The 13,875-nt window shown below is 41.7% G+C and overlaps 1 protein-coding gene across 1 annotated transcript in view; it reads left to right on the top strand.

Moving 5' to 3' along the window:
* The window catches only part of XPO4 (exportin 4), a 76,891-nt gene that overhangs the window by 7,017 nt on the left and 55,999 nt on the right, over positions 1 to 13,875 (top strand). The window contains exon 2 of the mRNA XM_068671164.1: positions 12,792 to 12,897. Coding sequence (XP_068527265.1) covers positions 12,792 to 12,897 — 106 coding nt within the window. The remainder of the gene's footprint in view (positions 1 to 12,791; positions 12,898 to 13,875) is intronic.

The raw sequence follows: 13,875 nt of genomic DNA, 5'->3' as shown, positions 1-13,875 counted from the left end.
TTAGCTGAATTACCCCGGCTTCTTGGAATGAACTCAGGCACTGAACTTTAAGGGAATCTTAAAAGTTGCCTCTTCTCAACAAAACAAAATCCCAGAATGTACGCATTAAAAGAAAAAAATATATTCTTCATAAAAAAAAGTCCTTTTTAGAAAATCTCAAGATACGTACTGTATGACTGCCTGTCTGTGTGTTTGGTGGAGCTTGAATACAGAGATGTAACTGCGTTGGTAACACGTGGTTCAAGCCGTATCTGTAAGAGCAGAACAAATTAGTTAAAAAAAAAAAAAAAAAAAAAAAAAGAATAAATGTGATCCCATCTTCTAAATTATGTGCAGTGATAGATATTTTTCTTGCTGTTTCCTAGTAGTGGAAGAAGTGTTAAGGAGCTTTTTTTTTTTTTTTTTTTTTTTTTTAAGTATCCAATGAGTGAAAGCCCAGATTTTTTCCTGCTTTAGTGTGACGGAAATTGCTTGCTTAACAAAATCCTTTGTATTTTCACCATTTCTCTGTGCTTCCTTACCCTCTGGGCTGGCTCAGGTGATGAGCTTCCTCCTTGGGCCTGCTGCTTTTTTTTTTTTTTTTTTGGTTAAACCTTGATTTCATGTTTCTGTAGTTACATTTCTGATTCAACTATTGTGTACTTCGCCTGTGTCTGTTCGTAAGCCTCCATTAATGGCAGGTAAAAACCAAAACTTTTAGTAAAGCCAAGTAAAAACCTGTGGTATTTCAGGCCGTGCCGTTTGAAAATATGCTAAGCCGAAGGAGTTTTCCCTGTCAAATTCAGATGTACGTTGAAAACTTCTAAAATTTTTCTCATCTCACTTTTAATCAACTTCAAAATAACTCTGCCAGGATGAAATGGTTTTGAGATTTTATCAAGGTTGCTGGAGGAGGAAGTGCTAAAACCTGAGGTTTGGAGCTGGGCAGCTGGCGGACGTGTGGGCCTGCCTTTCCTCATTAGTGGTGGGAGGAAACGCTCCTGATGAGAGGCAAAGCCTCAACTCTACGACACAAAAAATGAGTCATTTTCTCGGTTTCTTTCACAGAATGATGACTTCCCACCGGGTGTGGGCAGTGGTGTGTTTTAGCACTGCGGGTACCATGGGCCTGCTGCTCCTTCGGCCTCATGGCCTCCTGCGCCTCAGTGCCCTTGCTCAGAGCAGTGGCCTCATGGCCGGACAGGTCTGTCAGTGTTTGACCTGGCTTCGGCAGGGGTTACTGCACCACCAACACCTGCATGCTGACCTCTGATTGCTATTCAACCTGTTCTTTTTTTCATTTGGAGAAGCTATAGTCAGAAGTTAGCATGAGGTAGATAGAATTTAATATTGTGTTTGTCCTTGAGTTTTAATGCATGAACAGTGAAGGCACCGTGAGTGGCTTTTGCAGATGATGCTGCAGAGATATGACTGCTATTCTGGTCCCTATCAAGTTCACAAAAACTAGTCCCTGTCAAGATTTTGTGAACTTGTCTTCTTGGGCCTAGGGCAGTGGCCCTTAACCTCGGTGATGCCCTGCTCCATCTGCAGGTGCTTACTGTAAAAGGCTACGTGAGTAAAAATAATGCTGCCCTTGCAAAATGTGTGGTTATAGCTGTAGTTTCAGCAAATATGATTGGAAATTGGGCAATGGAAAAAAAAAAAAAGATACCACAAAACACTTTTTCACATAGGGATAATAAGATTAGTTTCTCTTGCGGTAGGAAGGCAGTTGCTTGACATTATTTGATGTACGGTGAGCCTAATAAAAAGGCTGTACATCATCTACAACACTACTTTTGAGCTTTGGGAAAGGAATAGGGCCATTGCCAGCATTATTATGATCTAGTGTATAGTAGAAGAGGGGTCACAACCATTGTCCTTGACTTAAAACTTTGAAGTACACTGTCACAGTCCTGACTCTTGTATTAAGCCATGCCTGTACTGTCTGAGAGGTACAGTAATGGGCAATACAGAGTTGAGCTACTTGAATCTTATCATCAAGGTGCAGCTATGATTTCAGGGGCTGTGGATGTGTCCTGTCCTGGCTGCAAGCTAATCTAATCCTGCTGGAGAACCAGGACCTGCCATGGGGAGAGGGAATGGTGAGGTTCTTCTCCTTCCCACCCTCTAGGATAATGGGCTCAAGGCATTAAGTTGGGACCCATTTATCTTTCATGCCTCTCTGCAGGAGAAACAGAGAAGTACCCGTAGTTGGTAGGAGCTGAGGGAAAAGTTTGGTCCATTGCCACCAATCCTTCTCTTCCTTGCTGCCAGATGCAGAGGCTAAGTTCTCTCCAGCTCCAGGGGACAAGGTTCCTGTACTACTGCAGTGTGATGTTTCATTCCTGATGTAGTCAGAGCTAACTGATTCTCCCTGTTAACATTAAATGGTTTTAAACAATTTGGAACAATGATGTTTTCCTTAACTATTAGGTGTAGTTATATCTTTATCTTTCTCCTTCTTCAGTTGCACTCACTCTGTGCTGGCAGAACTCTCTCAGGTCTGCAGGCATTGATATCTTGTTGCTTTGAAGAGTCTTGCTGACTTCAGGGACTCTGTGGATTTATCTAGCAGCATCCACCAGACATTTTAGAGATTACTTTGCTAAACAGAACTGCCTGCCAGACCTTGCTCATGCTTTGAAACTTTAGAACAGTGAATGTGGAGATTAGGAAGTAAGTAAGGCTTTATTTAAGAATGAGCTGTGACCTCGTGTCAGCATTCATCCTTTGGCTGCTCGAGCCAGACTACCGTAAGTTAGGTGTATGTTGTAGGACATTTCTCAGCTTTATCTGTTGTCAGTGTGCTTAAACCAACGTTGTAACTGCAGTTATGGAGGAAAGAGTAACATACATGTAAAGTGCACACTATTTTTGAAGTTTTTTTCATCACTGTTCTGTCATGCTGTATCCAGGCTTTCTTTCCTTAAATTTAGTGAAGTTAAGACTTCTCTGAAGTTAAGAAGAAAAGACTATTAAAGTTTACACTGAATTTTCTTGGAATTAAATTCAAACATTTTCTTGTCCTAGGGGTTATAAAGAAAGCATTAAGATTTAAAAGAAAACTAGATCTTGATTGAAGTGTAAGATCTGTTCTAACTCTGTGCGTGCTGCTCTTGTGATAACTTTATATGGGGCCATATGAGTTTGGTCTGACACTGACAAGTTTCAAGTAATAACTCTTGGGATGTACAGAACTTTCCCATGCAGAATTTGATTATTCTCTGAAATTCTGTGGGAGCAATCCAGCACAGGGTAGATGGAGTGTGAGCTGATCCTGTTCACCTAACCTACTTAGAGTAGGTTCATGTGAGTTAACATACTGTTATTTTAGTTGAATTTGTAAACTTTCTTGTTGACTCGTGGGCAAAATAGCCAGGAAAGAGAAAGTGCCCAATAATACTGCAAGGAGACTGACAACAGCCAGCGATGATAGTGGATGAACAACTTATGGATATTTAGACAAGCTACAGGCATCCATCTGTCAGCATCCTACCACACCTACTTGAGGGCAATACCTTCATCAGCTTGTATTCGTTCCTCTTGGTTCACCATGGTCTTGCCTCTTCTAACAAAGACACTGCTCTACCTTCCTCCCTTCTGCCTTCCACATCCTACCCACTCTTCTTCGAGCAGCAGGTCTTGGGTACCCGTTTTGATGCAGAAAAGCAGGCATGGACAGTGGGAGCTGTGTCCTTGTGAGGACAGTTGCCTCTGCAGACTGGTTACTACAAATCACATATGTGTAGTGTGTTGTGCAGGTAAATGAGTGCTAATTTCACTGGAGAGCCTGTAATAACATCTGGTTGAGGATCAAATCGTTACTAGTGGAATAATATCTCTAGTTTTCGTTGCTTATCTTGGAGAGGAAGTTTCATCTCAGCAGACATTTTGATACTGATGGCAATGATTTACTTTGGCTCTCCCTTCAATTAATGGGTATAAATAGTGTGTTATATAAGACCGTTTCAAAACTGAGAATAGATCTTATCACAAACCACAATTTATCTTCTGTTTTGCTTGTAAAAGATTGTATTAAGTACTTAAGCTCCAAAATACAAAACAAAATCTGATAGGAAGAAAAAATAATCCTATTGTTAAGTTTGCATGAAAGCAAGATGTGAGTGAGCAGATGTGTAGGAGGTAATTCCTTGAGCAGTCACGCATTTGTTCCAAATATAAACCGAGAAATACTGGGCACTCTGGGGTTTAAATAATTCATCTGATAATCAGTTTGGGGAAGAATCTCTTTTAATCCAACTAAGTTTTTATTCAGAAAGTTTTAAATTTCACTGTGTTGTCTTTATTGCAGGCCTGGTCAGAAACCATCTATCGCATCTTTCTTACCAGTCTTCAAAAACAATCTTAGGTATCTTTTAATTTCAAAGATACGTTTGTGCTGAAATTTAAATGATTACCCCAGAAAACAAGTGCAAAGGAAGGAATTGGAACATAGTTTAAGCTGTTTATTTTGCTAGCTAGGTTTTCAGTAGTAGTTTAGCTATTACTCAGGGCTCTCACTTTCATGTAATGCCAGATCTGAAGTGGGCAGCAAAAGAGGCTATCAATGCTGGCTGTCTAAACTGCCTGCTGGCCTGGTGCCCGAGGGAAGAACATCTCATCCACTTAGGAATCGGTTGCTGAATGCTGAAGAGCATCCTTGCATAGCCTGAATCGTTGTCTGGTGGGGTCTGTTGCACGAGTGGATGTGATATTCCTGTGTTGTTAGGTGTCAGTGTCCCCTAGAATCACAGGGTGAAAGGCTGTAAAGAAGAGTGCTGCCACCCATCCAGCCGCCTGGGTCTGGCTCCTGTATTTGAGTTCTCTGATTCCATGATTCCAGGTTTTCTTAAGGCAAATGATGGTTATTGGATATGCTGTGATTTATTTTTTTTCCTTACAGCCTATGTGAAACACTAGAAGAGTGTTACTAGCAACACAGGGATGGAGTCTTGTGGCTTGGCTCCACAGGAGGAGGTAGTGTGACACAGTCTTGGGGCATGTTGCTATCCGTGACTTTGGTAGAGTTCAAACTTGGAATCTCCTTATCCTGGGAATCTCATTCTTATGTATAATTTACTTGCTTATAGAGAAGGATTGCGCTGGTAAGTAATTCTCTAAGGGTTTTTGTCTGTTTGTTTTAAGACACTGAAGTCTTTATTTTTGGAGGCTTTGAGCATTTTAGAAGTGCACGGTAACTTCATGACTTAGGTCTGGTTCCACTATAATGATCGTTTACATGGGTAGAGTAATATATTTAGCTTTTCTTAATACAGTAAGTGCACCAGTTAAAAATACTGCTTGCCCTTGTGTTTGATTTGTCTCTTTCTCCTATTTTTGCCCTTACTCGCAACTACGGTACCACTATCACATGGTGTTCCCCTGCACATGCTTCTCGGGTTTACTCACGATCTTTTTGCTTTGCATATGCCTCACTGTTGCTTGGCTTCCTTGCCTGCCTGACGTGTTGGTGAGCCATCTGGGCGCTCCCTTCCCTCCCTGCTTCTCAAAGTACGTCTTGCCTAGCGGTGGCAGTCAGCGAGGTCCAGCCCCAGCGGTGACACTGCTGTCTGTGGTGCCTTTTGCTTGTCCTTGTATATTGGCACAAATTCTGTTTCTTGGCTTTTTGAGGCTTCCAGACTCCCTGTAGCAGAGTCTAGACACCATTTTGAGGAACAGCTAACATGGTTAATTGCTTTTTCATCAGCTGATAGTGGCCCACAGACTGCAGTTAGGGAACAGTTTTGTCTTCGGTCTTGACTACAGTGAAGGCAAGGTTCTCCCACATACCTAGGGAACCTCACTTTGGGAAGTTGGGGTGAATTTTATGAAGTCGTGCTTTCAGTAGAAATAAGCTTTTTTTTTTTTTAATTATTATTATTATTTCTATGCTTGTTGAGTTTGTAATGTACTTTACTTGCAGACATAAACATTGCCTTTGGCAAGACAGATTCTTCTTGGCTTTAATAGTAGCAGGTACAAGCAATTCGATCTGTTCTAAATCCAAGAAAATTCTCTCAGTAGGCATATTTGCCTTTTCATAATGCTACTAGTGTTTAGGCTGTGCTGTTCACAGGAGACATTTCTTGTAGGTGGGAATACCGTGGGTGTCAGCTTAAAACACTCCAGTGCACTTTTTCTGTGTTCTCTTAAAAAGCAGCAAAGTCTGGAGGAGTACATGATTGTTCTTTAAGCCATGCTAATTTGCCGATTTCCCTCTGGGTAATTGCAGAAGGATGCTCAATTTGGCTGTATTCTGTGCTGTCGTGCCACAGCTGAAGTCTGTGAAAAAGCAGAATTTGTCTCAAGCAAACTTCTCTGTCTGCAAGGAATAAATGCTGTTCATCTGATTCTTAATTATGTTTATAGGAGATTGTGGGTGGTGTTTTTTTTTTTTTTTCTTTTTTAGCAAGAATATAATGCAGAGATAAGTGTAAACTGGTTAACTCAGTAATACTTGAATGAAAAGCTCTTTGGTTACTGATTTTTAATAGTAACATTGTCACTTGAATGTTAGAAGTTTTTAATCGTAAGATACTGTCCCTGTCCAGAAGTGATTCATAAGTAATAGACTCCAACACCTAAAACCTTTAAGAAAACAATGTCACTTATAAATGTGATATTTTTTATATGTAAAGTCCAACATGAAACTGCCTGCCTAAAATTGGCAGGGTGGGAGATTTGATACTTTCTTTTTAAAGCAAAGACTGTTCCCAAGAGTAAGTAGAAGGGGCTGAAAAAGCAGAGACAACTTCAAATGTCTTACAAAGACTACATCTGATACTTGTAACCCATTCCCTCTCATTCTCATGTCTTCGTTACCTTCATTGCTTGGCACTTGCCATCAATGACAACTTCCAGTTACGTTTTTTAAAGGTATGTTACTGAGGTAGGAAACGCTTGTACTGAGTGTGTGGATCTGAATACATACATGTACATGTAACTTTACATCCTCTGTCTGCATCTAACTACTACTTCTATTTAAAACAAAACAAAAACCCCAAAAACTTTATTTTTTACCCCCTTTTCCCCCACATGTACCTTCACCAGGTGTTTCCTACTCATGTTTGTTTTCCAAATGGCGCTTGATCTAACCCTTTCACATAGCTTCTGCTGTCCTATTTTGAGTGTGCTGTGAATTAAAACTTTATTTTTAATATTTGTTTGCATTAATCACTTTCTGCTTAGGTAGTGTATGCTAAATTTGTAGCCCTTTTATTCCTTCCCAGTTGTGCTGCCCTTTTTTCATGGCATCGGTGAATAATATATCATTTAAATTTATGGTGTATCATCAAAGGAGGAACAGGAAAAATATAATTAAAGTTACCTAACACAGATTTCTGAGGAAGAAACAAAGATGGGGATTATTTGGTGATGAAAAAGTAAGTGGCAATATACAAAATGATGGAACTATGTGGTGCTGCTGCGTCAGGTGCTCTTCTTTATACTCACGTAGTACAAAATGAAGGGTGCATGCAATAGGAATGGGAAATCTGGCTAAAAACCTACCGGTGCTGTCTGTTTTTTTGAGGATCCAAGTGCCCTTTGGAACAGTTCGGTATGATTAATTTGTTGTGTTCCTGGCTCCTGTGTTTTTCACATCAGCAGATTGCTAATGCTAAGGGTGCCAGAAGTAGAGCTGTTTTATGAGCAGTGCTGGGGCTCCCCTTATTTTGTCGGTAGGGAGAGAGGTGCTGAAGCTCTGTCCGTGATGGGGTCTCTCAAAATGTGCTCACACAGGTAAGAAAGTGAGAGAGAGGGGATTTAAGGGGCTGTGCTGAACTGGAGCCCATTGAGCTGGAATCTCTGTTTCTGACAGAAACCTGAATCCAACTTCATTTTTTATCCAGTTCCACACTGGAATGAAAAGGCAATCGCACAAAAGTTGTGTTTAGTTCCTTGTGAAGCATCTGTTCTAACAGCACACAGCATTTTGATGGAATTGGTTAGGATTCAGGAAATCACAGAAGGAAAAACCCAACTCGGGATTAGTTTCACAGTGGCAGTTCCTGACCTTCCAAAGTAATTCTCCTTGCGTGCAAGCAGGGATGGGGTATTTCCTGAAAAGCGTGATGATTTTATTGATTTTTACATACAGAAAGTGCAAGATCAGATGAAGGTTGGCATGTCTGTTAAAGGAAACGATTAGGACTCTAATGAAGCATGTATTTTATAAGAAGCTAATTTCTCTCTTAACCACTGAAGATCACTGCCTAACTTTTGGGCTCGGCTGTGTTTGAAATGCAAATGGAGGGACTTGTTCCTGTCAGAACTGATCCTTATATACAGTAAGAGCTGCAGTCATTCCCCGTGTATTTAATGAAACTTGAAGGGTACTTACAGTACACCAGAAAAACGTGTGTACCTGTGATCTGTGCCAACACATTCCTTCAAATTGCATCACTCTGGATCCCAAAATATTAGAAAGATGCTGAGGATTCAACCACACGTTTAACATAAGGGGAGTATCAGTCTCCATCTTTCCCTTTTTTTTTTGGACTGTGAGTCAAAAAAGAACTTTTCTACTTTTGACTCTGTTTTCTCCTGAAGTTAGTGTTTCTGCTCTTCTCAAAAGGATTATTTTCACTGTCCCATTTACTGCTGGTGGCATGAGGAGAGTCATTGCTATTATCTGTGGTTTCTCAGAGGAGTGCGAAGAGAAAGCAGAGACCCCATCTTGCCTATGCTTCTTCACTGAGCAGAAAAATGGCAGGCAAGATTTTTCACAACTGCAGAGAAGTATGGGATTTCCCTAAACATGTGCAGGATTTATGTCTTCTAGCATGCTTACTGGCTTTGTTGCCATTTTTGTTGTTGTTGCATACTTAAATAGAACTGGTCTCCTTATTTTCTTTCTTACTAGCTGTCCAGGCTTGCAGAAAGTTTAGCAGTCTTGAAGGTATTTGTCTGCCAGACTAGTGTTGTCTTTTTTCAGCCTTCCTTTCTTTCCTGTGTGGATAATGGTCACTGGAGTAGGCGGTCATGCTGGAGTTGATCAGCAAACGCTGCTGTTGCTGTTCCCATTCTGCATCCAGACACTGCTGGTAGCTGAGAGGAAGTGATTTTATTTGCAATACTGTGTTACCTAGGAGCTGTCTCTTTATGGGGCGATACCTCGGATCTTGCTGTGTCCTGGAGAACTTTGTATAGGTAACTTGTAAGACAAAATGAGCAAATGGGCGTTAGCAGTAACATCAGGCAGTGCAGAACGGGAAGCAGTATGACTGGCTGTAGTTTCAGCATGCTGAAGAAACCTGATCATTACCACTATGATTTCTAATTCCCTCTATGCTTGATTGTCTCCTTCAAACTCTTCTCCGAAATTTGAAAAAAGATCACGAACATGGAGGTATTTTGGGAGATTTTCCAAGCACGGTAGGCTGGGGTATGTTTCCAGCACTATTGTGTCAGGCTCACTTAAGCCAGTGCTCTTGTAATGTGAAATTTACACACAGAATATGCATGTGCTGGGTTTTTCTTTAAAGCCTTAAATTAGCTGGACTTTAAATACTTCCAATTTACCAATAAGTGATGTTGAATCCCGTGAAGACAGTAGACGGTGAGCTTTAAGCTCCCTCTGGTGGCTGCACTCCAAAGCTCGCCTGCAGCACTTCTCTAATCAGGACAGTTTTGAGAGTGAGTTCATGATGTATAATTATTATTATTTTAATTAATACAGGAACATGATGTGCCTTATGCCTTCCCAAAGTGCCACAGGTCTTCTGTAATCAGACTTCAGAAAGCCAGAAGAGTTAAAGTTACGTGAAATAAGAGCTCTCTTCTAGTTACTGTAAGCATAAGGGACTATTTCCCATAAACCAGCTGTAATTATTTTTTTTACAGTTGTGCAGTCATTTACTGCTGATCTCCCTAAAAGTGGTCTGTCCTTAAGTATTACAGGACACTGGAAACAAGTATAAACTGCATGACAAACTCAAACAAGCTTTGTTAATGCAAAATCAACATCGGGTAGCCCTGGTTTGCTGTTTTTGCTCTAAGAACGTGCATGTAAATGGCCCCAGACTTTGTCACTTACACCCAAAGCATTTCTTCTGAGGTCGCTATAATTAGCGTTAGGTTTCACAAGCTTGTAGAGCTGATCTGCGAGATCAGTAGTGCTGAAAAGGCAGTGTCACTTTTTTTTAGGGGTGGGGGAGTTAGGTAATATAAGGGATAGTGCAAGGAGGCCATGCAGGTGAGAACAAGAAAGGGAGCAAGACGTCTCCTTTTGGTGACAGAGGGTTACTAAACATAAATCACTTGTCTTGGGAAGCTTCGTTCTTAGTTCTCATGAAACTTCATTGACCAAAGTTGCGTACTTCTGGAGCCTTCAGAGGATTCCTGTGATGTTACACAGCAACAGAGGCCGTAGATTAAATGCACTCTAAATGGTAAATGATGCTGAAAAAAAGCACCCTGTGACACGCATGTCCTGTGCTGTGCTGTCTTATGGTGAACCAGGCTGGAGGGCTGATACAGGTGCAAAATAAGCCTGCCTTTGGGATGCTTTTTGGTGACCACTTCCCTCGTCTGGCTCTCTCTGTGTTTGCACAAATGCTCGCCCACACAAAGGGAAGAAGTGGGGGCTGCATTTCTCATTTGGGTTTATATGCAACAGCACAGACCGAGCTGTGTGTCAGGCTGTGGCTGTGCTTTCATCCCTGTGCTCTTGATAACCTGCTCCAAATACTCGTCTAGCATCCAGCACAGCAGGGTCTGTGGCATTGAACGTAGCTGGAGCCTGCCCAGAGAAGCGCTGCAGCCCCGACTGCAGAAACCACCACCATGGCTGGGGACAGCTCCTGGGGATGGCTGGTTGCAATGCACACAGCAGAGTTTGGGTTTTATTGTGCAAGCAGCACGTGGCTTAATTATGTGAGGCTTTTATTTTTTTTTTTAGCAGAGTACAGGCTTGTGAAAGGACAGGGCATTTATTCTTCACTAGAAAAAATGTGATGTGTAAGAAGGGGCACAGCTGCTCATTAGGACCCATTTAATCAGATGATCAGCAGTCTGCTTTCCTGTGCTTCATTTGGTCAGATTATTGAGAAAATGACTGAAGAGCATCAGTTTTAATCTGTGGATTTACTAGCTCGTGTTTGAATCTTCCATCTTGTCAAGGATGAAATAATAAAATCAGATTTAATGTACTTACTGGAAAATATTAATCTTAAATTAAATACCTTGGTCTTTATGCTAAGGTGTCATGCTTTTATTCCAAGAGCAGCAGGTACAAATCAAAAGATGCAGCTCATGTATGATCTTGGATTGCCAGGGACAAGGCTCAGATGGGGAGTGTATAAGTTCAGTAACATACTCTAACATCTCAGCCTGGCTTTATGCTTTTTATGCAAGCCCATGCTTGTACGGTCCATAAGGTTGGGAAAAACCTGCAAGATCATCTGGTCCAACTGTCCCTGGACCACCACTGTCACCCACTAACCCATGTCCCCAAGCACCACGTCCAACCTCTCCTTGAACACCCCCAGGGACGGTGACTCCACCACCTCCCTGGGCCACCCGTCCCAGTGCCTGACTGCTCTTTCTGAGCAGAAATGTCTCCTCATTGCCAACCTGAACCTCCCCTGGCACAGCTTGAGGCCATTCCCTCTGGTCCTATCACTGGTTACCTGTGAGCAGAGGCCGACCCCCAGCTCCCCACAGCTTCCTTTCAGGCAGTTGCAGAGAGCAATGAGGTCTCCCCTGAGCCTCCTCTTCCCCAGCCCAAACCCCCCCAGCTCCCTCAGCCGCTCCTCACAGGCCTTGTGCTCCAGGCCCTTCACCAGCTCCGTAGCCCTGCTCTGGACACGCTCCAGCACCTCCATGTCCTTCTTGTGCTGAGGGACCCAAAGTTGAACACAGCACTCAAGGTGCAGCCTCACCAGAGCCGAGCACAGGGGGACGATCACCTCCCTGCTCCTGCTGGCCACACCATTCCTGACACAGGCCAGGATGCCGTTGGCCTTCTTGGCCACCTGGGCACACTGCTGGCTCATGGTGAGATGAGTATCAACCAACACCCCCAGATCTTTTTTGTCAGTGGAGCCTTAGTCTTTCTACCTGTGTGTGTTCCTTTCTTGAAGGCGTATCAGTTCAGCTTATGCTGCTTTGGGTGTCAGTTCCCTGTAAGAGTATTTTTTGAGCTCCACATGAAGCTGGCGTCGCCAGCAGTGGTGGAGAAGCAGGAGTCACCTGGACAGCCAAGCTGCCCGTCATACAAGGCTACTGGGGGACCAGTGCGGCCATCCCCAAATGAGCTGACCTGAATCTGAGCCCTTGCTCCATCTTTAAGATGTCAACTTTAAAGTTAAACACTAGAGGGTAGTATGTTACTGCCAGTATGTGATTTTAGAGCATATCCATGGTCAAGATTCTTAATCCCTTGAGTTTATTAGACATTCAAGTCTTTAAAAAAAAAAAAAAAAAAGTAGAACTAAAGCAAAAATAGAACTTTGTTTCTGTGTCTGTGAGTTTGTTGGCAACATAATTGATGTGCAGTGATATTTTTGGTTTGGGAAATAAGGATTGGTTTGATTATCTTCTGAAGCATCATTCAGAACATAATACTTAGAATTACTCACGCTCTGCCTGATGTCTCGATGCTCACACTGATGTGCACACAACGTGAATACATAGCGGTATAGAAGAAGCTGTGACTAAGAAAGAACAGGTAGTTTTACAAAACGATACTTGCTTTGATATTTAACAAGGCAAATATTGATAAGTTCATGACATTGCTCCTGTATTTACAGTTGGGTTGTAGAGTAACTGCTTTTTAATACTTAAATAACTCTTCTTTCCTCTTTCAGGCACCACCTTCCATGGTCAATAATGAACAACGCCAACATGCCGAGCACATATTCTTATCGTTTAGGAAATCAAAATCACCATTTGCTGTTTGCAAACATATTTTGGGTAAGTTTTAATAAATGCAGTTAAGCAGTTTCTCTAACTGGAACTATGTCCTTCTGCAGCTGGGAGTACGGGCATTAGCTTTAATTTTGAGGAAGGCTGCTTGTTGTTTGTGTGGCTTTTTTTTCTTTTCCGAAATTTCGTGTTTCATGTATTTGTTTCTGTACAATAGTTATACAACGACTGTTCTTGGAAGGGATCTCAGGCTGGCTCTATGCTGGAATCCTGATCTATACTACATTCAGAACAGGCTGTTAGGGGCTTTGTCCAGTTAGGGGCTTTTGCCATGTGGAACAGAGAAAACTGAAGAACTTAGTGATTTTTTTTTTTTTTTGTATTTTATTTTAAGGCTTGGGTAAACATCTCATTTAAAAGATTTGAAGTGTGTATTGTTTTTAAGTGTTGAAAGTAGATTAACAAGCAAGTAAGAAATGTTTTTAAAATGTAAACAAAGTAATTCAAATCTTTGTATTAGTAACACACTCTGTTTGTGTGTTTAAGCAGTACCTAAAAAAAAAAAATTGATTTAAAAGTTAGGCTCCTGGAAGAGCTTGAATCTGGTGTTGCTGTTGAAAGGGATAATACTGCCTTCAGCATTCAGTGCCAGGTCCTGTTCACGTGTTGCATCCTGTGTGGTGGCCACATGGTAAGCTGAATAATGGATTGGCAAATAAACAGGATGGCTGTAAGCAGATCAAAAATCTGTTCTAGGTTCTCTTTGCAAATGTTTTTATCTAAATATGAGAAATCATGGCACAAGAATAGGAGGGATCGGGTAGTAGTTGCAAGATGGCAAGGCTGCTTCTTTTAGCATTTGTTTTTGCTTAAAGTCTGCTTGAAACGACAACTTAAATGTCTGCGGAGCTGCTAGATAACATCAGCCAAAGATCAGTGATGGTAGAGGCTGAAGCCTCATGCTGCTCTAGGTTTTGTTTCTGGCAGCTCTGAAGTCAGTAAAGTATAACTTCATTTGGCAAAGTT

Source organism: Anas acuta, chromosome 1 (genome assembly GCF_963932015.1).
Source record: "Anas acuta chromosome 1, bAnaAcu1.1, whole genome shotgun sequence".
In the NCBI taxonomy this organism is placed as follows: Eukaryota; Metazoa; Chordata; class Aves; order Anseriformes; family Anatidae; genus Anas; species Anas acuta.
This window is presented reverse-complemented; position numbering and strand designations above follow the sequence as displayed.